The 25312-nt window shown below is 44.2% G+C and overlaps 1 protein-coding gene across 1 annotated transcript in view; it reads right to left on the bottom strand.

Moving 5' to 3' along the window:
• The window catches only part of itpr2 (inositol 1,4,5-trisphosphate receptor, type 2), a 61596-nt gene that overhangs the window by 27279 nt on the left and 9005 nt on the right, over nucleotides 1-25312 (bottom strand). Inside the window, exons 7-37 of the mRNA XM_041938531.1 lie at nucleotides 25112-25195; nucleotides 24815-24961; nucleotides 24031-24126; nucleotides 23634-23678; nucleotides 21860-22011; nucleotides 20779-20878; nucleotides 20526-20686; nucleotides 20295-20436; nucleotides 19911-20069; nucleotides 18358-18530; nucleotides 17746-17865; nucleotides 17341-17523; nucleotides 16901-17152; nucleotides 16650-16797; nucleotides 16416-16563; nucleotides 14929-15116; nucleotides 14690-14813; nucleotides 14531-14588; nucleotides 14243-14408; nucleotides 13768-13935; nucleotides 13127-13213; nucleotides 12915-13040; nucleotides 12678-12800; nucleotides 12214-12414; nucleotides 11502-11753; nucleotides 11271-11396; nucleotides 10949-11077; nucleotides 10501-10621; nucleotides 10038-10219; nucleotides 9499-9641; nucleotides 8792-8900 (exon numbers count right to left, since the gene is read on the bottom strand). Of these exons, the coding sequence (XP_041794465.1) occupies nucleotides 8792-8900; nucleotides 9499-9641; nucleotides 10038-10219; nucleotides 10501-10621; nucleotides 10949-11077; nucleotides 11271-11396; nucleotides 11502-11753; nucleotides 12214-12414; nucleotides 12678-12800; nucleotides 12915-13040; nucleotides 13127-13213; nucleotides 13768-13935; nucleotides 14243-14408; nucleotides 14531-14588; nucleotides 14690-14813; nucleotides 14929-15116; nucleotides 16416-16563; nucleotides 16650-16797; nucleotides 16901-17152; nucleotides 17341-17523; nucleotides 17746-17865; nucleotides 18358-18530; nucleotides 19911-20069; nucleotides 20295-20436; nucleotides 20526-20686; nucleotides 20779-20878; nucleotides 21860-22011; nucleotides 23634-23678; nucleotides 24031-24126; nucleotides 24815-24961; nucleotides 25112-25195 (4413 nt within the window). The remainder of the gene's footprint in view (nucleotides 1-8791; nucleotides 8901-9498; nucleotides 9642-10037; nucleotides 10220-10500; nucleotides 10622-10948; nucleotides 11078-11270; nucleotides 11397-11501; nucleotides 11754-12213; nucleotides 12415-12677; nucleotides 12801-12914; nucleotides 13041-13126; nucleotides 13214-13767; nucleotides 13936-14242; nucleotides 14409-14530; nucleotides 14589-14689; nucleotides 14814-14928; nucleotides 15117-16415; nucleotides 16564-16649; nucleotides 16798-16900; nucleotides 17153-17340; nucleotides 17524-17745; nucleotides 17866-18357; nucleotides 18531-19910; nucleotides 20070-20294; nucleotides 20437-20525; nucleotides 20687-20778; nucleotides 20879-21859; nucleotides 22012-23633; nucleotides 23679-24030; nucleotides 24127-24814; nucleotides 24962-25111; nucleotides 25196-25312) is intronic.

The following is a 25312-nucleotide window of genomic DNA, read 5'->3' as shown; positions in this document are numbered from 1 at the left end:
CCTCACCACGAACGCTGCCCAGGTACAGTCCAGCTGAAGAGCCTCAAACTCAGTGCACTGAGGAGTAAAGATATGGAGGAGCACGTGTAGCTGATGCTCCCTGTGTCAGTAAACACTCCATCTCATCTGCAGTCAGCAGAGACACTTGTCTGCCTGCACTGTCTGGCTGACTGTCTCACACACACACACACACACACACACACACACACACACACACACACAAACACGCGCATGCACACACACAAACACACACACATGCACACTTCTTGAACTGAAGGTGAGCATCCATTGAGCTAGCCTCTCTCTTTTCCACACAGCACTGCACAGACACATTCTCAATGCAACTACAAACTCAGCACAACTCCCTATAAGGCATCCCAGTACACGCTCTTTGACTGATTGCAGACTGAATCGTGTTTGACTCAACATTTCTCCTTTACTGACAGAGGACATGTTGGTTTTGCACTACCCTCAAACACGAGTGAAAGAAACACTTCGGCGGTGGGAGTTGAAAATTGGGTGACAGGATGTTGCTCTTGTTCGCCTCCCTTTTGGGCGACACAGTCTGCTGGCTAGGTCTGCAGAGAGAGTAGAGGAGAGGGGAGGCAGGATGGCGGTAGAGGAGAGTCAGCCCAGCCTGACTCATCTGCTTGCTGCTGCATTGACGAGAAAAAAACTCCAGTCAGGTGATGTAAGAGCCACGAGAAAGAGAGATAGAAATAGAGGCAGAAGAACTGACAGAAGTAAGAGGAGGAGGGAGGGGAAGGAGGGAGGGGGGGTGGAGAGAGGAGAGGAACAAACAAAACCTAGCGAGGAGCAGAAAGTCGTGGTGTTTTAAAATGTGCACCGGCACGCCACACTGCGGCTCTGGTGTCCAAGCCGGGGATGAGCTGCCGATCCCCACCTCCGGCATCCTCGCACCCCCCTTTTCTCCCCCCCTCCCTCCTGCAGCCCCCTCGCAGCTCTGCTGTCTGCAGATCTCTCCGACTCCGGAGAGATGCACGGAGAAAAAAACAAAGACACCAGCCTGCCCCAAGCTTCTTTAAGGTGGTCTGAAACTCGCACAGGCAGCGGAGGGCAGCACCAGCTGCAAACGAAGACAGACGCTGCCAGGGACGGGCGGGGGACGCTTGAGCTGCTCGGGCCAGACAAGGTCGATTATAGAGGAGAGTCAGGCCACAGAGGAGGAGAGTGTTGCCCAAACAAGGCTCAATCGGGAAGCCTAATAGTTTTCTTTTCTGTGTTACTTTCTGTCACAACAGAAACCTAAGAGGATTGGGTCTGTGTGTGTCTTTTGTAAACAGTGGGGAACGCTGATCAAGTACACTGTGACACAGAACAAAAAGAGGTTCCCCAAGGGCCGTGTGAGGGCTGAGCAACATCCAGGTCCCAGCAGAAAATGCAGTCAACACACTTCGTTCAGTTTCAAACTGAAACTCTACCTCGTGTTGTCATCAGCTCATGATACTAAAACTCTAAGAGAAACTTAGTCAGATCCTGTATGTGATGATGTTCTCTACCACACATGCTGGCTGTCTGTAAGGAGTCAGTGAGCTCCTGCTCAGCTTGGAAATGAAAGGCTTGAAACATATATATACATATATAAAAATATCCATATCATTGTCCTCACTTTGGGAAGACAGATGTGGGAAGACACGGGCATGGCTGCAGCTACCACCGAGGACAGTGAGGTCTTGTCATCTGAAAGTTTTCTGAGAATTAGTTTTTTTTTTCAGCAACGTTGCAGAAGTTTAGATTTTTCATTTTAAAATATGCGCATTTTTCAGCATTTTTAAATCCACCTTTTTCAATTACCACAATTCTGTATGTTTCGACCAGAGTTTTAGCCCTGACAGCATAAAGAGGACTTAGACATTCAGGTCTTTCCGCATGGATATGGAGTAGGCAGCTAGTGGAGAAGAAGTAGCCAGCTAGAGGGGTCTGGGGGCATGACCCCGCCTCCCTCCGGAGAAACATTTTGCTTGTAAAAGCCCAGATTTGGTGGCCTCTGGCGCACAAATAGCTGGTGAATAACATTGACTTGTTACTCACAAAGCAAGAGAAAATTACTCAATGACAGGATGATCACTGCAGGAAGTTGCATTACATCATATTCTATTTTTACAGCATGATTTGAGGTGTCTGACATTAACTCGCATAGTTGTTTAATGGCAAAAAATATAAAGCATTCTCTGACATTTTAAAACGTAACATCACAGTGTTGAGCTGAGGCGTAGCCTATATTTTCCTCATACAAGGCCTGCTACTCTAACAACAATGTCTGCATTAGTGTGTGTTTGCATCATCGAGATGCCTCTGCTGCAAAGGATGCTATGTAAAGAAAGATCAGTCATTCGTTTGCCTGCAGGACACAACCCCTAACCACACACACACACACACACACACACACACACACACACACACACACACACACACACACACAAATGCAGAGCACGTGGGGGTGGGACTGACACAGACAGATGGGCACGTTTCTCTATCATCACGCTTGCATTGATTCGAAACGGAGACTAGTGGTTGGAAAATGTACACACATTGCAAATCGCAGTTAATCAAAACCATTTTATTAGAATCAAAAATTACTACAATAAAGTAGCTGTTTGGTAATAAATGACATTCATATTTGATAATAAAATGGTGATGCTTAAGATGAGCATAATTACCAATAATTTCCAAGGGAGCTTCTGAATTTGCTGGAAATGAGTGCATGATCTGACTGTAATAATATAAAACAGAGATAAAGTTCTGAGACAGAGTTCATCGTTTCTAAGCAGTTGTTGATTTCTAGAATTTCCTTGAATTAAATCAAATTTGCAGTATGACTCTGCGATTGTGGTGGTGGCCTCATGACTTCTGAAACTCTGGCAAAGGTCCTGGACACAAGTGAGTAAACAGGAGCTGGAGTTACAGTTCTGTCCTGCTCCTGTTAATCCTGGATTTAATTATTGTTGATACACTTTAATGCTGGGCTGTGCTCAGCTATTTTAGGTGATGCTGTTCAATTAAGGGTTAGGCAGACAAAACCATTTCCATTATGTTTCTGCTCTTCCTCATCCCAATTCTCTTCTGTCGGATATGAAACATTTCCTGACACGCAGGCACTACAGGTGGCTCTGCAGCTTCGTACACAGGGCCGACAGTCAACCATGCATCTGATAAAAAGACACTCATGCGCGGAAACACACATCATGTGCCGTCATTTACAATGTTTTCAAGCTGCAATTCCACAGCACATAAATGGTTTTTACCCAACAAACAATCACATCAGCAAAACAAATTAAGTCCACATGTGAGAGCAATTGGTGAGACTGGTTAAGGGAAATACAAGACCAGCAGCGTAAACAAGTGCTCAGAAAAAGGCCAACTGTTAGCTGGCGGCTTCACTGTGGAAGTGTTACATGTGACTCACTAACACTGTTAAGGGCTGAACGCGGTTCTTCGGAAGACGGTAATGTTGAAGATAGGTTAGCTGGCAAGGTACAAGCGAGTTAGTTTGTTTTGTCTGCCTCGTTGGTAGCCGAGCATGTGCACAAGGTGGATAAAATAAGAGAAACACATGACAACAAAAGAGGCCTGCAGTAAGTGAAGTGTTGCTGAGGACTGGATTTTAACCATGTCAGAGACGATGCTTTATGGATGAAATGTTAGCCTGTTGGTCGGTCTTTGGTCCAGACTGAAATATCACAACAGTTATTATATGGATTGCCATAAAATTTGGTACAGGCATTCATTTCCCCAAAAGGAGGAATTCTCAAATTATTGCTACCTAACCTGTCATCTAGCGCCATCATCAGGTCAAAATCTAAATCTGCCACAATACAACTCAGCTGTATTTGAGCTTAGTGCTAATGACCACGGTAAACATTATACCTGCTAAACATTAGCATGTTAGCACTGTCATTCTGAGTGTGTTAGTAAGCTGGCCTTACAGGGCTGCTCGTGTGGCTACAGACTCTCCGTCTAGTTCATTTCTGGTATTGAATCATCTTAAGAGTCATTTCTGAGTTTGCAGTTTGTGCAGTTTTTTCTCCATCGTGTAGGTGAGCGTTTACTCTTGACCAATGGCACGTGTTGTCACGATTTGAGACTTTTTCCTTTGCTGCATTTTACATCATTTTCCACTGTTTGAGACTGATGCCACAACAATTCAGTCAATCACGATTAAATAGTCAACAGGCTCAGGAGGTAGAGCGGGTTGTCCATTAATCAGAAGGTCGGCGGCTCGATACCTGGCTCCTCCAGTCTGCATGTCTTGGGCGAGATATTGCTTGTGTTTGTGTGAATGTGTGAATGTGGCACGTGTTGTAAAGACTATATAAATACAGTCCATTTACGATTTGCTGTCCATCAATACAGCTTTAATAGTGATCTAGTGCAACCATATGGATATGATAGTCCTGATGAGAGGAAAGAGAGCTGATGATGACATACATAGAGGAACAATGCTCACAAGTCACCTAAAGGGATATTTGCTAAACAGCACAACAAACCACATCCTCAGAAATGACCAGCACAGACAGCACAGTGTTAATGTGTTGTGTGTTGTTTGAAGGTGTTCCCATTAGTTCCTTATGGGCAGTAGCAAAATTGAAAGCTAGAAGCAATCAGTCCGAACACAAGGTGCAATTCATATGATTCGTCTTGTCGTCTGTCATGTGCCTCCCTGAGCACAAGAGACCTCACTCACATGCAATCAGATTCAAATAATATGCTATGAACTGTGTCGAAACACTATCCACAATGACAACTAATCTCATTCATAGTGGCCTTGAGATGCAGAGAGTCAGGGCCTTTCAAATCTTTACCGGCGGTTTTTACAGGACGTCTCTTCCACCCGTGGCTCGGCAGGCACTGTGCTCCTGGTCTGAAGGCATTTCCACACAGGGTACATAGACTTCCTGTGCCCAGTCACAGCCAGACCAGACAGACAAACAACATGTGCTAATCCCTCGTTGCCATGGAAACCAAAACATAATACTCCACTAACAGACACCTGACTGATGGATCGAGGGCAGTGAGGGCGAGAGAAAGGAAGGACGTTCTCAGCACAAACTTACAGGACAAATAAACTTCCAAACAAATTATTCATATTTTTTTAAGTATTAGTTAAATTAGATGAAGATGTATGAAACCTTAAGACACTCTGGGTCCAGATTTTCTACATTTCCTAACTCCCAACTTTCTGACATGACTCAGCATGCTGTGTCAGCCTGAGTCCAGCCAAAGGTCAAACTATAGGTATCCATGAGCTCTCTGCCTGCCTGCCTGACCCTCTCCCTGTGGAGCAACCTAAGGCATGTTCCATCACTCCCATGAGAAGACAGACAAACGGGGAAAACCCTGCAGGATGAGCTCCCACAGGGACAGTCAGCGTGGCACTGCATGCCTGGGACTGCGTGTGTGCATGTGTGCGTGTGTGTGTGTGTGCGTGTGCGTGTGAGCGGAGCTTTCCGTCTACATGCGCCCGTGTGATGCGCTTAGCATTGAGAGGGTGGTAATCTGTAAATCTGCTTTGCCTTGGGCAGGTGGTGTGAAACTTGGCAAGCAAGAAAGAAAGACAGTGAGCGAGGGACAGGAAGAGAGGGACAGACAGACAGACAGACAGCGTGTGAATGACAGGGATGAGTGTGAAAGTGAGGGAGGAAAGAGAGTGTGAGAGCGGTTTATATTACATAACTGGCTTTTTCAATCCTCTGTAAACAAGAAGACACGCTTACGTGCACATACACATGACAGGACATTACATACATAAGCATGCATGTATTCACAGAGAACATCTAGTTTCAGGGAAACAAGTTGAGCTATTGTTTTAAAGGGTAGGGTCGGTGATATTCTATAGTTTCCTTATTGCCAAATACTCCCATTAAAAGAAAAAAACAACAATGAAAAAAATCCTACTAAGAAGAAAAGTCTGTGTATCAAAGCCTGATATTACTTATTCCTCTGTGCTGCAGACTTTCCCTGTCCAAAAACTAGAAGAAACTGGGTGACATGTTCCTTTATTATGATGAACACGGGTACTGTAGCTTATTTTGAGTCCATGCATATTCAGTCAATGTTGTGCAGATCATATAAATCATATGGAAACGCTCTGGTCGCATTTTTTAAGTTTCAAGTATTTTTGCCTGTATTTTAAAGGTGGACAGCAGAGAGGTGACAGGAAATGAGGGGAAAGATGGGGGGTGTGACATGCAATCAAACCGGGGACTTTGAAATCAAAGCGTAGTAGTGTATGCATCTTAGCCAAGGGGCCGCCACGATGCTCCGCCTGGTGGCATTTTAATGCACATGACAATTCATTTTCTTGAATCTGACAACATACACAGTCCCAGAGCTTTAAAGACGCGGTAACTTATCAAACATGCATTAATCCACTGATTAAAATAGTCCTCAATAAATGCATCATTCATTCCTGTAACTTCTGTAAAAAAAAAAAAAAAAACTACAGCGCCCAGATGATGTAAGAAATCACCTTTTAAAAAATGAAACTATATGTGTTGTGTTTAAAGATGTGCATCTTCAGTAGCAACAAATGTGCTCGCATCACAGACAGGGTGGGGAAGTCTTGAGACAGACTTATGCATTAGTAGTTTGGGGTTTTCATGGGATTTGACAGAAAAGTAAAGATTACCAGCAGCCTTATACTTTATGTGACAAATGACATGAGCTGAGATAGCATTTAAAATTTACAACAGGTATTTTATGCACATTTTCTCCCACGTAGTATCTACGATATCAGTAAGCATGAAACATTTTTCAAGTCTTTTTCCCCCCGAAAAGCCTCCCTCACCCGAGACATCTTGAGGGCAAGTGGGAGCACAAACATTTAGAAAGCTGCCCTTATCTGACAGCCAAAACAAGTGAAGTGCAGCACTACGAGCCAACACGTCTCTATGCTGAGACTGCTGCGACTCTTCCCTTCCCTGCCCGACCAGCGCTCCTGGCATGACCCAGGCAAACAGAGACCAGGGCCTGCGTGGGACTGGAGGGGAGAGAGATGGAGGGAACAGAACTCAGACAGAACGCGACAGACTGAGACAATGCATGGAGGGGGCAAAGGAGGAAGAGAGAGGCAGCGAGCGGACAGAGGAGTGAGGGTAGGGAGGGAGAGAGGGAGGGAGGGAAAGAGGGAGGGAGGAAGAACGTGATGGTCCACGTGACGCTGGCTCAGCCACTGCAGGCTGTTACGTAAGCGCACCCCCTGCCCTGTCTCCTCATAGACTGAGCAGACTCCGCTTCTCTCCAATCCCTCACCCTGCAGCCGCTGCCCACTTTTTTTTTTCCCTTCCACTCACATGGCTCCTCACATGGCTGCCTCCCTCCCTCCCTCGATCACTCTCCCTCCATCTCTTTCTCTCACTCTCCTCCACCCACTCATTGCACCCCAGGGGAGCCACCAACCTCTGCTGCCTATGCTGTCACTCTGTCTCTCTCTCCTTCTGTTTTTTGTCTGTCTGCCTCTCGCTCTCTCATTATTTCCATCAATCCTCTCTCTCTCCCTCCCTCTCTCTCTCTCTCTCTCTGCGAGGCTGCAGCTCCACGCTCAGGGCTACAGGGATATGACAAAGAGAGGCCACAAATACATGCTTGAGCACACTCACGCACACCTACACAAACTGACATTTCACATATCGTTACCGCACTGTCTGGCTTCTCGAATGCGCCGAGCCGCTTTTAAAAAAGTGACTGCTTTTCCACTTTGAATTCGTCTGATCTTGTTCCACACAACTGTTGAATAATTTGCCTTTCGAAAAACAGCTTGGCTGACTGACACAAGATGCGAACACAAATAGGGAAAACAAAACTCTGACTCCTCCAGCAGCTGTAAGTGACACTGGCTGGCAAGTACTACACTGAGAAAGGTAGTCTCCACAGCATTACTAATGCAATTACACAGAAGCGGAGGACAAAGGCACATACATGCACTCGATTTTAACAAGAGATGTTCTGGTGCAACAAAAACATCCTTTAGAAGAACGAGGCACACATGATGTGTCTGAGGATAGAAACACATGCTTCCCACCAGGACATTGTTCAATACAGTAAACTGAGTTCCAGATGAAGAACAATGGCCGATCCTTCGGAGTTGTTGTTGTCTTCGTATGCATCCTGACTGAAGTCCTGACTGGAACAGCTCGGGTTGTGTGAGGCTGGAACAAACTCTCCCAAAGGTGTTTACAGACCTGATTTTTTTGTATTTTGGCCTTCACCTTCCACCCCCTTGGCAGACACAAACACACACAAACACACACACACACACGTAGCCACCTCCCCAAGTCTCCTCTACCAACTCTTGTCATTCACTTTCCAAGGCCTCTGGCTGAGAGGGGGTGCAGCAGGAGACGGGCTCCTGCACCCCCCACTCGCTGCAGTATTGATTTGTTTGTTCAGTGCTTGCCCCCCTCCTCCTCCTCATCCTTCCCTTACTTCCTCCCTTCTATTCTCCCTCTCAGTGTGACTGTGTCCTCAAGTGCCTCCCTGCCTTATGTAACATAGAAAGGCCCACAGCATACTGATGAAGGGGAGTCTGGGCTCTGGGCCGACAGACCTGCGAGAAAACAAGGACTACGCTGCACTGCTGATAGGAGTACAGCACTGCTGACACCTGAAGACAGGGCTGGATCCACAGCCAACTTAATTGTACCTTTCATTCATGTGTTTTTTATGTAACAGTGGGTGCATGAGAGACTCTTGTAGAATCCTAAAATTTGACTCTAAAAGTGACAAATAATTGACAGAAAACAATGTTTCAGTGGCAAACTGAAGTACTCACAGACTCCTGGAAACACTCCTTCTTGTCCAGCATCTCTCTGAGTGTCTGCAGGATCTTGATACACAGCTTCTCCTCTTTGTCCATAAGCTTCTTGGTGTGCTTAATCAGTCTGACGGGGTGACAACAGGAGTATCACTTAGTCATGTCCTGCTAATGTGCTCACTGGCTCGCAAGAAAAAACAGCAATACTTCATTGATCGCCAAAGGTGAAATCTGCTTTTGTGCTCTCCAGGGAGGTCAGACAACAGCAGCAGAGTAACAGCACCCCTGGAGGTTTGATTATGTATCAAGCTCATTTTTATGTCTATTAATTTAGCTTAAGCAGCAACAGTCAATTAACTGTTTCTTTATATATTTACTATTCTTTATTTCAAAGATAAACTAGTCTTTGTATTGTTGTTCATTTATAATTTTAAACATGTTTTGTTGTAACTGTGTTTCTTCACTTTCAACTCAATTCTAAAGCTACTAAAAAATATGATAGTAATAGAAGTTGGTAATTAATTACAATACATACATTACCAGTCATCTTTTGACATCTTTAACTTCAGCAACTTCTGTCAAAAATACTAACTCGTCAAGCTCCAAACCACTATTCCAGCAATGCTGCTGGTCTTCCTTGCAGCCAGACTATTCAAAGCTTCGAGGCTTTCATAAGTGAGGAATGTGTTCTTTGTTGCATACACAGGTTATGGACAGTGACTTACTTGGACATGAAAGCTCCACTCTCGCAGCGTAACCGAGCAGCCTCTGGAAACAGCAGCTCAGGACTGTGAAGAACGTCCACCAGCACAGAAAACTCTGCCTGTACCTTCGGACTGAACTGCTCCTCCAGAAGGGACACGACCCCCTAAGCATCACAGACAGACACACGTAAACACTCAGTTAGGTGACGTCTGACACTTATTTCAGCCACACTAGCTGCACAGCTTTACAGATGATAATTCATGGCACTGCCGTGAAATTTCATTTCGTGGTCCCCAGAGGATGTAGCCTAATAACTTAGAGGATCCACTAACTCTTCCACATTCTGAATCAGGGTTTTAATAGCTATGGTGAAGCCCCATCAGCCGTAGTGCTAATCAGCATATGTTAACATGCTAAACTAAAATTGCACACAAACATAACTTCAAGCATGTTAGCAAGCTGACATGAGCATTAAACTCAAAAGCACTGCTGTGTCTATGTGCAGTCTCAGAGCCGCTAGCGTGGCTGTGGCCTCCCAGTCTTGTTAAAAAGTGAGCACCTGCAGCTTCTCAATGATGTTCTTGTAGTCAGGGCCACCCAGGGGCTCCTTGCGGGGCCGTGTGCGTGCAGAGATCCTCCAGTCCTTGGCTGCTCGCTGCACCATGGTGCTATGGACCTTGAGAGACAATGTGTTGACCTGACTGTCCAGGTCCACGGGGATGGCTATGGCCCGTGCCTTAGCTGGGGAGGAACATGAGGGGTTAAATACTGGTGTAAGATCATCTGTTCTGCTCGTACAGCAAACACAACACAGGTGGCAAAACCCCTGATGATCCAGCAGAGCTTCTTAGTGGTGCTGCATGAAAAACAACATATCTCTGAATAAATAAAGCAGCACCATCAATTCCTTTTTCTCTTACATTAATTATGAATTTACATTTTAATAAGAGATTTTAAATGTATGTCAATGCCTCTGTCATTGTTCAAATTCAAAGGCTGGACAGCAGAGCAGCAGCGCTCACCAACGTCAGCCAGGGTTTTGATGCAGCTCTCAATATTAGCCTTCTGAAGTGAGTTGATCCAGGTGCAGTTGTAGATCCTGAAAGCAGACTGGAGCAGCTTGATGAAGACAGACTGGTTTGTCTGCGAAAAGAGGGGAGAGAGCAGGGAATACTGTTTTTTAGAGCAGAGAAAGACAGAGACAAGCCTGATGGGAACACATCAGTATTGTCTCTGATAGGAGACATTAGTACAGCCGTCTGCGTAAAACACCTCGAGCAGCTGCTTTAGGTACAAATGTCTGCAATAAAACAAGAAGGTTCCCTGCAACGGTGCAGCGAAAGAGGAAGTCGGCTGTCAAATATTTTTACTGTAAAGTAGCTAAAAGTTGGCAAAGGATTTGGACGTGCTGTGAGTGAGCTTCCCTCTGCGGGCACATTTCACCTGCTCGTCAGAGGTGAAAAACAATACCTGCAGGTTGGAGTGGTTGACAGAGAAAGGTGAGCTGAAGAACCCCTTAACAATGGCCATCACTGTCTCCGTCACATACTTCTCCAGGGCAGGGTCAGCATGGTTACGGTCTGTTGTAGTGTTGCACACCTTAAATGCGAAAATGAAAAGGGGGGAAACTTTTGAACAGGCCTGACTTCACATCACATCTCTGTCATTTTCTCTGCAGTTTGTGAATAGATTGAGTAAGTAAGTAAGCCTTGATGTATGTCGACAAGAACACGGCCTCATTAGAAAGGTATCAGGCGGACATGTGTGACCTTTAAATCTGGCAGAGCCTTACACTGGACATGTCCACCAGGAAGTTGTCAAAGAGCTTCCAGATGTGGGTTGAGGTGTAGATCTCCTTCATTTCTACCTCTGTGTCCACGTAGCAGTGATTCACAAAGTTCACATAAGCAGTTTTCACCTGGGGGGAGGGGTCAAGAAACCCAGAAAGTTAAGACAAAACATTTATCTTTACCATAAAACTCAAGCTATATTAACATTTCTAGCGAAATGATCTAGCCTTTACCTCTGGTATACAGTGGACATCAGTGACCACTTTGACGATGTCATCCAGTGGCAGCAGAGAGTTACATTTCAGCTCAGTGTAGACGTTCTTGCCCTCGGTGCAGGCGGCCAGCAGCTCCACGAGCGTGTTGTGGTAGGCCAGAGCTCCATCTTCATCCGTCCGCTCGCGCTCGGAGCCCATCATCTGCAGCAGCACCGGGAACGAGGAGCGGTCATTGTAGAACACCAGCACGTCCTCGCCCCCGTTCACCAGCTGCACCCAAAGAAAATTTACAGGATGTTAAATGTAGGGTTTACCTGAGCTCCTGCAGCTGTCGCCATAACAGATCAAACATTAACAAATGCATAAGCGCTTTCATTTTGCCAATGCATGAGCAATATAACACTGAGCTGTGTATTTTATAGCATTTTTTTACTCAATTTAAATATCCTGATTAATATGTAATTTAATGCAACAGTCTGCCCCTGTAACTACACAGCACACATTCTTTAATGACTGTAAGGTAGCTGTTCAGTAAGATGCCATTTCTAAAAACTATGTACTAAAGTGAAAAGAAGAAATTGGACTTCAGCAGTATTCTTCTAATGTTTATGCTGTAATAACAGTAATCATTGATACATGTGACATTTTTCAGGTGGATACAATTCATCCAAAACAATCCTGTTGAAGCTTTGGGAGAACCTCCATGATGTGAAAGCAACATTCTTCTCACCTCTGTCATGACTTTGTCCTGGCATTTCTTCACATACTTCCCATCAGCTTTCACAATGGTTTCCAGGAACTTGAGGTACTGAACGTGTCTTCCGTGTGTTTCAATGCAGTGGACGAAGTGATGCACCACGCGGTCGCTGATCTCATTGCACAGCTGGTAGTTGTTCATAAATATGTGACGCATCGTCTCAGCTTCCAGCAGCTGGTGAAAAACAACATTCAAGCTTTTAGAAGAAGATGATCTTCATAAAAATTATATTATTAAAAAAGAGAACTGTCTTGCTCAGTAGAAACAGGAAAACATATCTCTTCTCTGCTGTCAGGCTAGTGCTGTTTTGAAACTTGAATTTTTTATTACAGGCTAGTTCTGCTGATGCTACAGCATGCTCAACTATAAAAGAGGACGTTCCTAAAAACAAAGGCATGACAACAAGGGGAATGTCCAGTGAGGTCATATCAGTGTACCCCTGGAGTGAGGAAGAGGTTCAGGTGTTTATGTAGCAGAACTTGGTTCTGAGAGTTTCCTCTGCAGAAATTTTGCAGAAACATATGTGCCAGGGTCATGATCTCATTCATCTTCTCGTCACTCTGTGCAAAGGCAGAAGCAAACAAGTAAAAGCAAAGATTATTAGAGAGAATGAAAGACCAAGATTTCACATAAACATCGAGTGCAACGAGTCGTTCGTTTTGGTTGGCACTCACCGTCTCGTAGGGGATCTGCAGCAGGTCCAGCACCACAGTGTGGGCCCCCATGTTCTTCAGCAGCCTCTGCTGCTGCACACGACTCTTCTTGCTGGGATAACACAGCTTACTGAGCCGCAGCAGAATCTAAATATCAGACAAACACATTTGTTACAGACACACTACAGAACAAAATAACAAGATTACGCAGGAAATAAAGACATGGAGGTCACCTCTTTGACGATGCTGTAGTTGTTTGCTTTGTTGCTGTCAATTTGAGGTTTATTATCGCCATCTTGTACCGGGCTCAGGACAACCTCCTAGCAAAAGACATTCATGAAGAAAAAACCTCTAGAAATATACTTAATAATCAATTTTGACTTCATTAAGAAATTTAATAGCATGTTAAATATTTTAATTGCTGTGGGTTTTTGCCACAGTTGCCTAAAGCACCACAGTTCTTACATGTTCCCTCTGAAAGGTTTATCTTTAGTACGCAACAACATCTATATCCAGTCTCTAATTACCAGCCATTTCTCACAGTGTGGTGGGAAACGTCCCTGCACTGATCCTTATCATTGCATAACAATACTGATGTAAAAAGAACACACATGTTACAGACCTGAATAATAAAGCCTGATTTGCTGCAGGTTCCTGTTTGGCCAGATATTATTACATTATTCCTATGTACTAAGATAAAAAAAACAGCTTTCCATCAGCACTGATGAACACAGAAGCCATTTACAATGCAGCTGAATGACTGATGGCATGTTTAGGATGAATGTAGTAACTTCCTGTAGAGAAATACATGTCACACTAAATCAGATGAGTGAAATTTTGCTTTCCAATGCTGGAAGCCATTAAATGATGGTACCTCGATGTTCTGTTCTTTGCCCTGCCGGCCCCCCAGGTCTTCACCGCTGTAGACTCCACTCTTCTCCACCCACAGCTCTGACTTCTCAACAGTCAGGCGCAGCTGATCAAGGTCAGCCTTGATCTGCTTGTAGTTCTCTACATCCTGCTCTGACACCAGCAGCTGGACCTGGAAAACACACACAGACACACATAAGTTGAAGAGAAAGAACCCAGACATAGATATGAGAAGAACAAATGTGAGTGAGACCGGATCTCTGCCAAGAAGTCTCACTGCACCACTTTGGAAAGTCAGCGAGTTGTTAAAATGGGATCTTGTGCCGCTCTAGATTCCAGCCGAGGAAGCTCTTAGAGAGACAGTTTACAGCAGCTGCTATTCGGCCCTTTAGAGAACCCTCCTAATCCAAACTGATTACATCAACCATGACAAAAATCACTTAACTCAGGAAGTGCTTAACACCACACTCTTTGGCTACCTGTTTGAAGGCCTGCAGCACCTCGGCTCTCTGGCTGAAGTGTTTGAAGATGAGCTGCAGCGAGCCGGACACCAGCGGGGGGTAATCTTGCATGATGAGATGGATCAGAACCCTCAAAAAGGTCCGACCGCCCTCATCATCCAGCTCTACCGCACTCAACTCTGAGCTGAAATAAACATATGCACGCAGTCAATCCACATGCACACGTATGCACAATGAAGCTTAGACAGGATTTTTTTTAAGCGGCTGCAACAATTTCCCAAAAGACCAGAGTGCAGCTTCACCTACCTCCCAGCAAACATGCTCTCTGCTTTGGTCGCAATCTCATCTATGTCTGGTTCAGAAGCTGAAGACAAAAAGAAGCAGTCAGTAAAGTATGGCACGCTGCAGTGGGAATGCAACTACAACAGAATGAACACTTTCATATTTGCAAGAATAAAGTCTCACGTGTCATTGGGGGAATATCCGCCACAGAGACAGAGCTGTCAGTTATGCTCCTGTCTCCAAACTCTCTCTTGTAGATGGACAACAAGTATGTGATCCTATAATCCAACCTTACACTCAGGATGAACTAACAGGGAAACACAAAGCACACAAAAATAGAATCAAACATTGAAATCAACCAATTGAATAATACCAAGCTGCACCAGAAATCACCAGAAGTGCATCCAGTAGGTGGCGCTTACTTGCAGGATCTCAATGATCTTCAGCTTTGTGTCCATCACCATGACATCCTCGTTGTCGAGCAGGAGGTGTCCTTTCCCGTAGCGAAGGAAAGGAGGGCTGTCGGGGAGACTGTGCGGCACACCTCGACTCATCACCATCTGAGTCATCATTTCGCCAACTCCGTGGATCGTACGCAGGACATTGTTGCCTGGGGGAAAAACTCATCTTCACACATTCTGCATCGTGCATGTGCAGAGCCTAGCTGTACATCTAATCACACAGATCACATATTTCAGCGAGGCCTGTGAAAGTTGGATTACATGTGTCATAAAAGCCAAAACAAATGTCCTGAGGACATGAAATGGATGGCCCAGAAACTTTTCCCAGCAGTGTTAAACATGTCTGTTTGGTGCTGTAGTGCTGCTGTGTGTCGTGTTGTGTCTTTTTCTCTCCTGGGTAAGTGTGCATGTGGCTCTCCAGTCCTCCCCCGCCTTGCAGCTGCAGTGAGTGATTGGTGGCAGCTGTTTTCAACCATCTCAAACTGGAGGATACAACACATGGAAGAGATGCCAGTGGGCCAGTGGGCCCCGTTCAGTCTGCATGTCGCTAGCGTGTTGCTAGCGTGTTGCTAGCGTGTGCAGGGTTCAGCAGTCTCGCTCCATTTTTTGGAGGGATGGTGTATTTGTGTGTTTATTGTTTGATTTAGTGCATTAAGTTCACTGCCATTTGTTTGTTATATATTTAGATCAGACCCTGCTGCTGTTTGTGGCTTGTTTGATTTGTCCATAAATCACTTGTTTGTGCATATACTTCAGTTTCCTTCTTTCTTATCCCCTGAGTTATTTTTATTATTACTACCCTCATGCCCTGGACACTCCCAAGAAAAATAACAATTTCCTAAAGATATTTTCAGCTGCAATCTATCCTGAATCATTTCCAAGAGCAAGATCTGTCCTTTCTTTCGCTGTTGTGCAGAAAGTCATCTTAAACATCGCATCAACACTTTCCTGTTTCTGTAACTTGGTTCCACTGACACAGAGACTTCTTTATCTGCTCTAAAAAACATTAACATCTTCTAATCTAACGATCCAAAAACTATTACTGTTATTCTTTCCACCCTCTGCTAGCTCTGTGTTACTTCCACAGTCAAATTCTAAACTCCACTGCTTTCATGCTCCTGCATATATTTATCATCTGCTGCATCCACATTTCCCATCTAGAAACATGAAGACTCCTGATGCTACGCTCTTATCTGTCCTTCAGTCGAGAGGACAAATCATTTGGTCATAATTTTAAGATGAATCATACGTTTTTTATTAGCTTTTCTTTCAATTGTATTACCCAAATTATAGAACTGCATCCTCCCTGTTTAATTATCTTAGTCCCTTAAAACAGGAAAACACTTACTCATTAGCTAAAAGTTTTTATCTGCAGTTACATAAAAAAGTAAACCTTATTTGACCCAATGCAGTGAAATAATGCACTCATACTGTGTAGCAGCACTGACCAGCCTCTGGGCTCTTGTTGAGCTTGTTCATGAAGGTCAGCGGGTGCTGGACAATATCCAGGATGGCCAGCAGAGTGCGCGTGAGACGCAGCAGCTCACTAAAGCTGTAGAAACCAAAGTAAACCAAGTTTCGAGCCAGATTCACCACCTGGAAGAGATAAGTAAAACAAGCACATCCGTGAACACTGTGAGGAAAATAAATGTGTATTTGAAAAAAAGCTGAGTTTATTTTACCTCTAGTGTGAGTTCATTCTTATCTTTATCCCCGAATGGAAAAGGCTGGCTGACCACATCTCTCAGGTACTCTTCTACAAACTCCATGGTGGGAGCAAACTTCCTCTTCATCTCCTCTCTTGAGGTGTCAGTGGACTCGTACTCAAACCTGCGGAAAAGCATAATCATTGCAATTGGCTTGGCGTGCACAATCCCAAAGCCTGCACAGAACACACATAATCACACAGATATGTATATATGTTGACGCCTACTCATGGATGGTGATCTTGGAGGGGATCTCGGTCCAGAGGCGGGCGTAGCGTACAGGCACCACAGCCTCCTGTGGGTCACGGTCCACATGCATGTGCAGCATGAGGCGGCAGAAGGAGGCTCTCAGGTTGTAGGGCAGGCAGTCGTCAAACATGCAGCGCAGGATCAGATCCACGGGGAGCTGACAGGAGATCTGGTTGATGGCCAGGTACTGACGGTCCAGACACATTTTAGCAAACAGGTTGAGCTGGTACCTGCAGAAGCAGCAAGGGACATGGGGCAAGGAAAAAAAAAAACATGTGAAGGGATTTTTGTTTGGCAGACTGGACAGACTGAAAGGGGAAAACTTACACTGCTGCTTGCTTGTTTCAGCTACTTTTGTGTTTCTGGGGAAAGAAGGTGAAGCACATGGGGAACATAAATACAAGAAAGCTACTGTCACCTGTAATAGGTGATGATGTCTACATCCATCTTGTGGTTGCCCTTAGCATCTTGGGCCAGGTGGCGAATGGATTTGCCGTGAGGCTCCTTGTGGCTGTCGATCCAGTAGAGCCAAACCTCCTCCTCCTCCACCTCCTCCTGCATCAGAGACGACTCCAGAGTGGTCTCAGTGTTAGGGATTAGTCTGTGGCGTGGAGAGGAAGAAGAGGCGAGTGTGACATAAAGCAGTTAGTAGGAAAATTGCACACATTAAAGTCTGCTTCTGCTAAAAATATGTTTCACAAGAGGCGCAGTGGACGAAACCAGTGCTGTATGTGCGTGTTAAACATGTTTAAAAATGAACGACTGAAATATGACTGCATCGACTTGGATGTTTTAAATATAGATACCGCAGGGTGTGACTCACTTGGTCTGGATGAGGATATCTGCGTTGGTGGGGTTCAGCATAAATTTACAGATAAGCTCCTGTGTGACGGGGATGGCAGTCTTGTTGGACACACAGAGATCAGAGAGATAATCCAGGAATCTGAGAGAGTAGAGCAGACACGAATCACCACATTTAACAAATGTTTCACACACACACACACACACTTACAGCATAGGAACACATGAAGGAAGTTCACAGTATGTGAAATTTTTGTGTGACATCTTTTGGAAAAGTCTTCGTTCTGAATGTAATCGCTCTAATTACTTCTGTGACATATAAAGCACTGGGACACAATAACAACAATCTTATAATAAACCCATTATTCACTGCAATACAACACCACAAAATATAGCATCATAGAGAAGAATTACTGGCAAAAACTTTAAGATTTCAAAAAAGTTGGGTTATATAGGTAAAATTCACATATTGTACTGGATTGCATTATTCTGCATTATGTGCTCCCTGTGATTGTGTGTTATGTCTGATTTGTGACAACTAATTCTCATGTACACGGTCAGATTTTTCCTATATTTTCTATAATGAAATTGCCCCCTTGGGTCATGTAATCTCTGGGACATGTACATGTCTGACCTGGGCTCTCTGTTGCGCCTCAGCAGGCTGACGAAGGTCTCGATCTCTCTGGCTGTGATGTGTTTTTCCAGCAGCTTGCGGTTGTTGTGCAGCAGGGCAGTGATTGTGTCCTCAGCAAGGATCTCATACCCAATCTGAGACTGCATGATTGAGAACTTCTTGGCTATATATTCCTACGTGGCACAAGAAACACATGGTTATAAACACTTCTGACGCAAGTGGTGGTGGAGGGAAGTTGAGACAAAAAGTCTGCGTAATAGAGACAGCATAAAAAAGGTGCTGATTCATTTAACCATAATCCTAATTTGTAGAACAAGAGAACTTTCTGAATTAACACCCTGGTTCACAGAAATGAAGTTACCCACAGTTACACCTGAGAGACACCCGTCATGTCCCTGTCACAGTCTGTTAGCCATTGAGCTCAACATGAGCTACATGTGATCAGCCAAGGGCTGCAAGCGACGACTTCAACAGGGGGTTGGGTTCTATCAATGCATTTCCTGATTAATCAGTTAACTGATTAATCATTTATCTTCTAATATGTTTAATACTAAGTGCACTTAAAACTTATCGAGTCCCAAGTGAGGTCGTGTAGTTGTTTAGTTTGCTTGACGAGCATAAACCCCCCTTAAGAAATTGAATTTGTAATTAAATGAAATTGATAAACATGAGGAAATCTTCAAACATTTACAGGTGCAATTAGCAAATACTTGACATTTTTACTATACATGTTGGTATACTAGATATAATTCATTATATCTAGAATACCAACATGTATAGTTGGTATATTAGAGAAGCACAGGTGATACTATCGACATTTATGATGGCCCTATGGTTCTATTCAAATGTCCCAGCAAGTCATAACAGTATGATGATTAATCTTATCATTTCCATCAGTGCTTTTCCTTCTGTGACATGTCAAAATGTCCTCTGTGAAAAAGGCTTTAATGAAGTATTAGGTGACGTGACAGAGTGACTGAAACGAGAATAAAAGCAGGAAATTAAAAAAAAACTTCTAGCAAGGTGCTACATGATCGTGAGTAAGGAGGTAGAGTAAAGTCCAAAGTCAGTGAAAGGACTTAGTGGAATCAGGTATGCAGGTGTCTGGTTAAAGTTAGCTTTAAACGTTAATAACTAATAGTTAGCATCAGGCACCACTAATATCTGCACAAGGAAGCAAACGCCACGAATGCACTGAGCTGAGAATGGGTGCATTTTATTCCCTCTAAATAAAACTGACTTTTCTTAATTAAAAACTCATATCAGCTCACGTTCATTATTAAACTTGTCATGAATAATGTCTGCTGAATCGATTTAAAAGACTACTTGAGCACTGCTTAGTATTCTTGATTAAGGGCATCATTACAGCAGCCGAGGTCCCAGCATAGATTTTTCCGGACAGTCTGGCAGAATCTATACTGATAAGCTCCCAGTCCAGAGCCGCCTCTCTATCCTTAAACAACCCACATCCCTGTGATAATGAGCATGCTAATGAGCCTGGTGACAACTCAGTGAATGCTCAGTAATAGACTTGTGTGGAAGACGAGACGTGCCTGGTTCTTGCGATAGTCCTGTTGGGAGTGGCGTAGCACCCTGTAGCAGAGTCTCAGCATGTATTTGAAGTGAGCATAGCGCTGGTCTCCCAAATCCTCCAACTTTAGCATCGGACCATCACCCTGATCTGTGAACGGAGCCTTTAGGATGCCAAAGATCTGGAGAGACAACCCAGAGAAGACAATGAAGAACCAACCGAGCAGGAAAATACTTTGATAGATATGATTGATAAATTTCAGACTTGAACTAGACGTCACTATCAGTCCTGGACTGTCAGAGTTAAACGTCAGATCAATCTGCAATCTGTCCAAAAATAATGGACAAACAGACAGACCGCATCTGTATCTGAGCCTGTGTGTGTGTGTGTGTGTACTCGTGCTGACCTGGGCGAGGATGTTCTGCTCCCTCATGAGTTTCTGCCTCTCTCGGTTGGGTGTTGAGGTGACCACAGACAGAACGTCCTGGCCGTTGTTTGGTACCACACACACAAAGAAAACCAAGTCCTCCAGGAGCTTAGTCACAAACCTGACAAATGCATGAAGGCAGAGGGTCGTCATATGAAAAATAAAATATGCACAACATCTCGCGTCACCTGTGTCGCCACGTGTCGGTACCTCCTCTCATTCTGAGCGATGTTGCCGTACTGAAGCTTCCTCACAGTGGACTCCAGGACCTTGCTGGCATCGTTGGCGAAGTCTAAGTCTCTGACCTCCGACAGGGGAACAGATACGATGGCAAAAGCCTCTTTGTCCTCTTTAGTGGCACAGGTGCCAATCTGTTGTGACAGCCAAAAGAAATTTCCAAATACTGCAAACATGTGTGTGTCACTTGTGTGTCTATGTGAGTAGCGAGCAGGTGTGTGTAGACCTTGAGCATAACCGGGCGCTCCTCCTCTGCATCGATGGGGACGTTGGTGCTCGTCACCCAGGTGTTGGTGCACAGGTGCCGAAGTCTCACGTAGGAGTTTCTGAGGAAGGGTGGGACAAGTCATTTACACCACATATAACTTTATAGATATAACTATCCTGGTAAGTCAGGCAGCCTCATACCTTAGGCTTAAACTGTTATTTTTTAACCACGTTAGCTGCTTAAGGGACGGCAATGTCCTTAGCAACTATTGGATGATTTGCTGTGAAATTTTATACAGACATTCATGACCTCCTGAGGATAAAACCTACTGACTTTGATGATTCCCTGACTTTTCCTCGAGCGCCATCATGTTTTTCATGTTCACGACTTACTGGATGGATTGCCATGAAATCTGGCGCAGACACTCATGTCCCCCTCAGGATGAACTGTATAAACTTCAGAGATTTTTCAGGTTAAAACTTTCACTTTTACTCTAATGTATGACCAGACACCTGACAAATGTGCAACATTCCCATCAACCTTCACTGTTCTCTGTGTTTGGTATAATGGTTAGCATGCTAATACACTAAACTCATATGAACATGGTCAACATTAAACCTGTCACACATCAGCATGTTTGCATGTGAACATGTTGATGTGTAACATGCTGACATTAGCATGTTGCTTAAAGCACCGCTGGGCCTAAATACAGCCTCACAGAGCAGCTTGCAGGGCGGTCGACTCTTAATCTTGTTGTAAAAAACGTGTATATTAAATGTATATTATGAGAATTGAAGGGGACACTTCCATTAACTGCCATTTCTGTTCCACTTGTTTGTGAAATTATCCAGTAACAAGTGTCAGTATATTTTAAATTGCTCTATTGAAAACAACAAAATAACACTTACTTGAGAAAAATTCACAAAAGCAGATGGTTTGGAGTCAAAATAAGTGACATTATCTCACCCTAATGGCAGATTTTCTGACAAGAACGGCTGTGCTCTGTGCTGTGAACTCTAGTGGAAAATGCCCCCTGTGGATACCACAACAGCAGATGTAACTTGTTATTGTTGCTGTTGTCCCCATGCGAGTGACTGACCTGGGCACGAGACAGTCGGCCCGCTGCAGCGTGGTGGCGTCCAGCTCAAACAGGGAGGCAATGTCATTCCCATGGGGAACAGAAACAAGGGTGAAAGCAATCTTCTCTGCTGCTTGATGCTTCTTCTTGGAGAACACAATATCTGTCTCATTCTGCAGCACCCACACATACATGAGGACACACACACACACACACACACACACACACACACACACACACACACACACACACACACACACACACACAGTGTCTCAAAGCATGGCCCAGACAGTCAAGTTACTTATCAATACTCAGACATGCATTTTCCCAGCAATCTTTACACATACAGGATTTTTTCTGCTATCTTCTGACATTTTATAGACTAAACTATAGAATAATTGAGACGATAACACTCGGCACACCAATAGAAAATAAGATATGATAGTTTCTAACAATATGATAAAGAAAGAAGAGGCTGCAGCCAGCACATACCTGATATATCACTTTAGATTATGACATGACACGTGTTGAGATATACACAATACTGTAACACAAGTACTACAATAACTTGATTATTTTTCTGCACATCAGTCAATTAAGCCATAAATTGTTAAGTAGGAAAGGCAGTGTGCACAGCAGGACGATGGCATAAGGCCACAGTTTCAAACTGCACTCACACAGTTTGCATTCCACAGTCTTTATAAATCTTATATATAGCTTTGCTATAAAATGCAGCCTCATTGAAGTGGACAAGCTTTTTTATGTTGAGCAATCAGTAAGTCTTTGTGACCAAGAAGCAGTGCAAACAACGTTTGTGTCAACTTGACTCTCGACACATACATAAATACTAATAAACAAGCTAAACTGTTGATAAGATCTCTAATTGAGGACAGACGGATGTGAGCCAAACTATTCTGTCACAGCTTCCTACACTAACGAGATATCAAATTACACAGAAATGTAGCCAGAGAGCCATGACTTCTCTGTGTGGTGTGTTAGACACTGCAGTACGTAGGCTGGCACAGTCTACGCTGTGCAGATGCAGCAGATAATGGCGAGGGTTAATTTCTCCCACTGTTCTCTGCATGTCAATGGGAAGCTCCCCAGAGCTGCCTCCATGCCTCAGCTTCTCTATCCTCCCACTCCCCCCCCCCACCCTCCTTGCTGGTGACTCACCCCACCAGCTTAGCACAGGCGAGTGGAGCAGAGCAGACAGCACGTCTGCCTCCCCTCCATCCCCTCTCGCAGGGCACCCCCACACCCAGACGTTATGTAAGGAGCCCCCTGTGTGTCTGAAATTCAGCATGTGCATGAGAAAGTGTGTGAGGTTGAGAGAGTTTGTGTGCGTGTTCCTGTGCATTGCCAGAATACAAATGTGCAAGGTAGCTAAGAGCTGAAAGAAATGTCTAGATATAGATTCAGAGTTTGTGTGTGCATGCATGTGTGTGTGTGTGTGTGCTTTGTGAGTGTGAGAGAACTGGTGGTATTGCATAACCAAGGGATGAGGAGACAGAGAAGTTGGACAGACAACGAATAACTGCTGAGATAATTGTTCTCTCCGCTAACACACTCATATAATCTTCTCTCCTGTTCGAGCACTCGTTCTCTCTTTCAGTCAAGTGCAATCTGACTTGCCTATGGTGTAAAATTACAGACTGTTTGCATTGCTTTGCATGTCCTGAATTACAAATATCAACTTAGTATATCAGATAACGTGAAAAATCTGTCAGCAGAAGCATTCTGAGAATGGGTGCATGTGATTTTGGAGATAAATGGGCTTGTTGGACTGACGCACCTCTCCTTTAGGCTCCACTGCGTTGTCTTTGAATTCAGGATTCACCTGCAGAGAAACTGAACAGTCAGTGACCTCAAATCTAGAAAGCTCTGGTCATAATACTGTCATCATCATCCCCCACCACCCAAATCCAAACTAAACAGCAAATGATGGGTGATAGTGGCCATATCAATGGGAATACTGCCACCTACAGCACATCCCCGAAAATCCCCGTCAACAGTGCTTATTCAGAAGCTGAAAAGTAGATACTCTCAATTTGAAAAAAAAAAGTGTCTCAGACAAAATGATCGTTAGTGCAAGCTACTTTCTAAAAGCTCTGTATAAATAAACACAATAATAAGCAGCTACAAAATGAAAAGGAGGAAAACAAAAGCATATAAAAGCAAGTAAATCTGACCTCAGCTGCGAGGTAATTCCCAGTCGCCAGATGTTTGAAGCGGAAGAGACTGTTCCACTGGCCGGCTCCGCCTCTGCAGGGGTCATAGTGCACAACCTGGCGTCGAGACACAGAATGAGGAGCATTAAACGCCAGCAGAAGCATCAGCTTTTGTCTCATTTACTTTGGTTTAATGTCAGTCTGTGCTTGCCTCCAGCTGGTCTGGTATAGAGCACAGCAACTTTTAAAACATTGTTCTCACTGTTCAGTTTCCGCCTGTTTTGTCGAGCAGACAGAACAGCTCCGTGTAGGATGGGATCGCTTTTTTGGATGATTTCTGTTATTTTAAGTGACAATAATTGGCAAATCGACACATGGCTTCATTTACAGTCAGTGCAGCCGATCACTGCAGTGTCAGAATGAGTCACACTGAAGTAGCAAGTACAGCAAGAATTAGCGTTCGCCATACTGACACAACAACATGTCAACAACTGATATGGTATCATAAGTACATTCTGGCACAAACAGCAGGAACTTCAATTTAGTGAAAGCGGATAAGAGGAACTCACAGTACAATAGACAGAGAACTAAAGGTTAAAGTGGCAGACAGGCACACATTAAATATGTGTAATCAAAGAAATTATGGCCTAAATCACAACAAAACTGTAAATTCAAGTGTTTAACAATACATCATTTGTTGCTTTATGTTTGTTTCTTTATTGTGTTGATGTACAGTATGGCTAGTTGGCTGGCATGATAGAACACAACTGTGTAGAGAGAGGTTTTGTTCACTCCCGCGTTTCACCTCGATCTCCCACAGAGCCTTGGAGCTGGTGGCGGAGGTGGCAGACTGCCGCAGCGTGGTCCTGAGGAAGACGTGCTGCTGCTTCTTGTACTCGTCACCGGTCAGAAACTTCTCCTGCTCAGCGTGAAACAGCCTCACCACGTCTCCCTGACAGAAGACACATACAAAACATGAGACTGCTGCAAGATGACTGCATTCAGCCTGCTCTAAAGATGTGCAAACTGCATGTAGTACTGCTCAAAAGATGCAATGAGGAGACAGATAAAAGGCTGATGATAAAAAAACAAAACAACATACACCCTTTAGCACATCTTCCCTGTAGTCGCTAAACTTCATGAACAAGGCGACCTTCCAGCTGGTGTTACAGTTAACAGCGTTGACCTGCAGCATGAAGCAGAGAGTAAGCGGCAACATGAAATGAAGACATTAAGAACATGTTCTGTGTACAAGGATGATAAATGAAAAACTATTAGATAAACTACGAGTAGAAGACAAGCT

Source organism: Chelmon rostratus, chromosome 6 (genome assembly GCF_017976325.1).
Source record: "Chelmon rostratus isolate fCheRos1 chromosome 6, fCheRos1.pri, whole genome shotgun sequence".
In the NCBI taxonomy this organism is placed as follows: domain Eukaryota; kingdom Metazoa; phylum Chordata; class Actinopteri; order Chaetodontiformes; family Chaetodontidae; genus Chelmon; species Chelmon rostratus.
The sequence above is the reverse complement of the archived record's forward strand: the minus strand, read 5'-3'. Positions and strand labels throughout refer to the sequence as shown.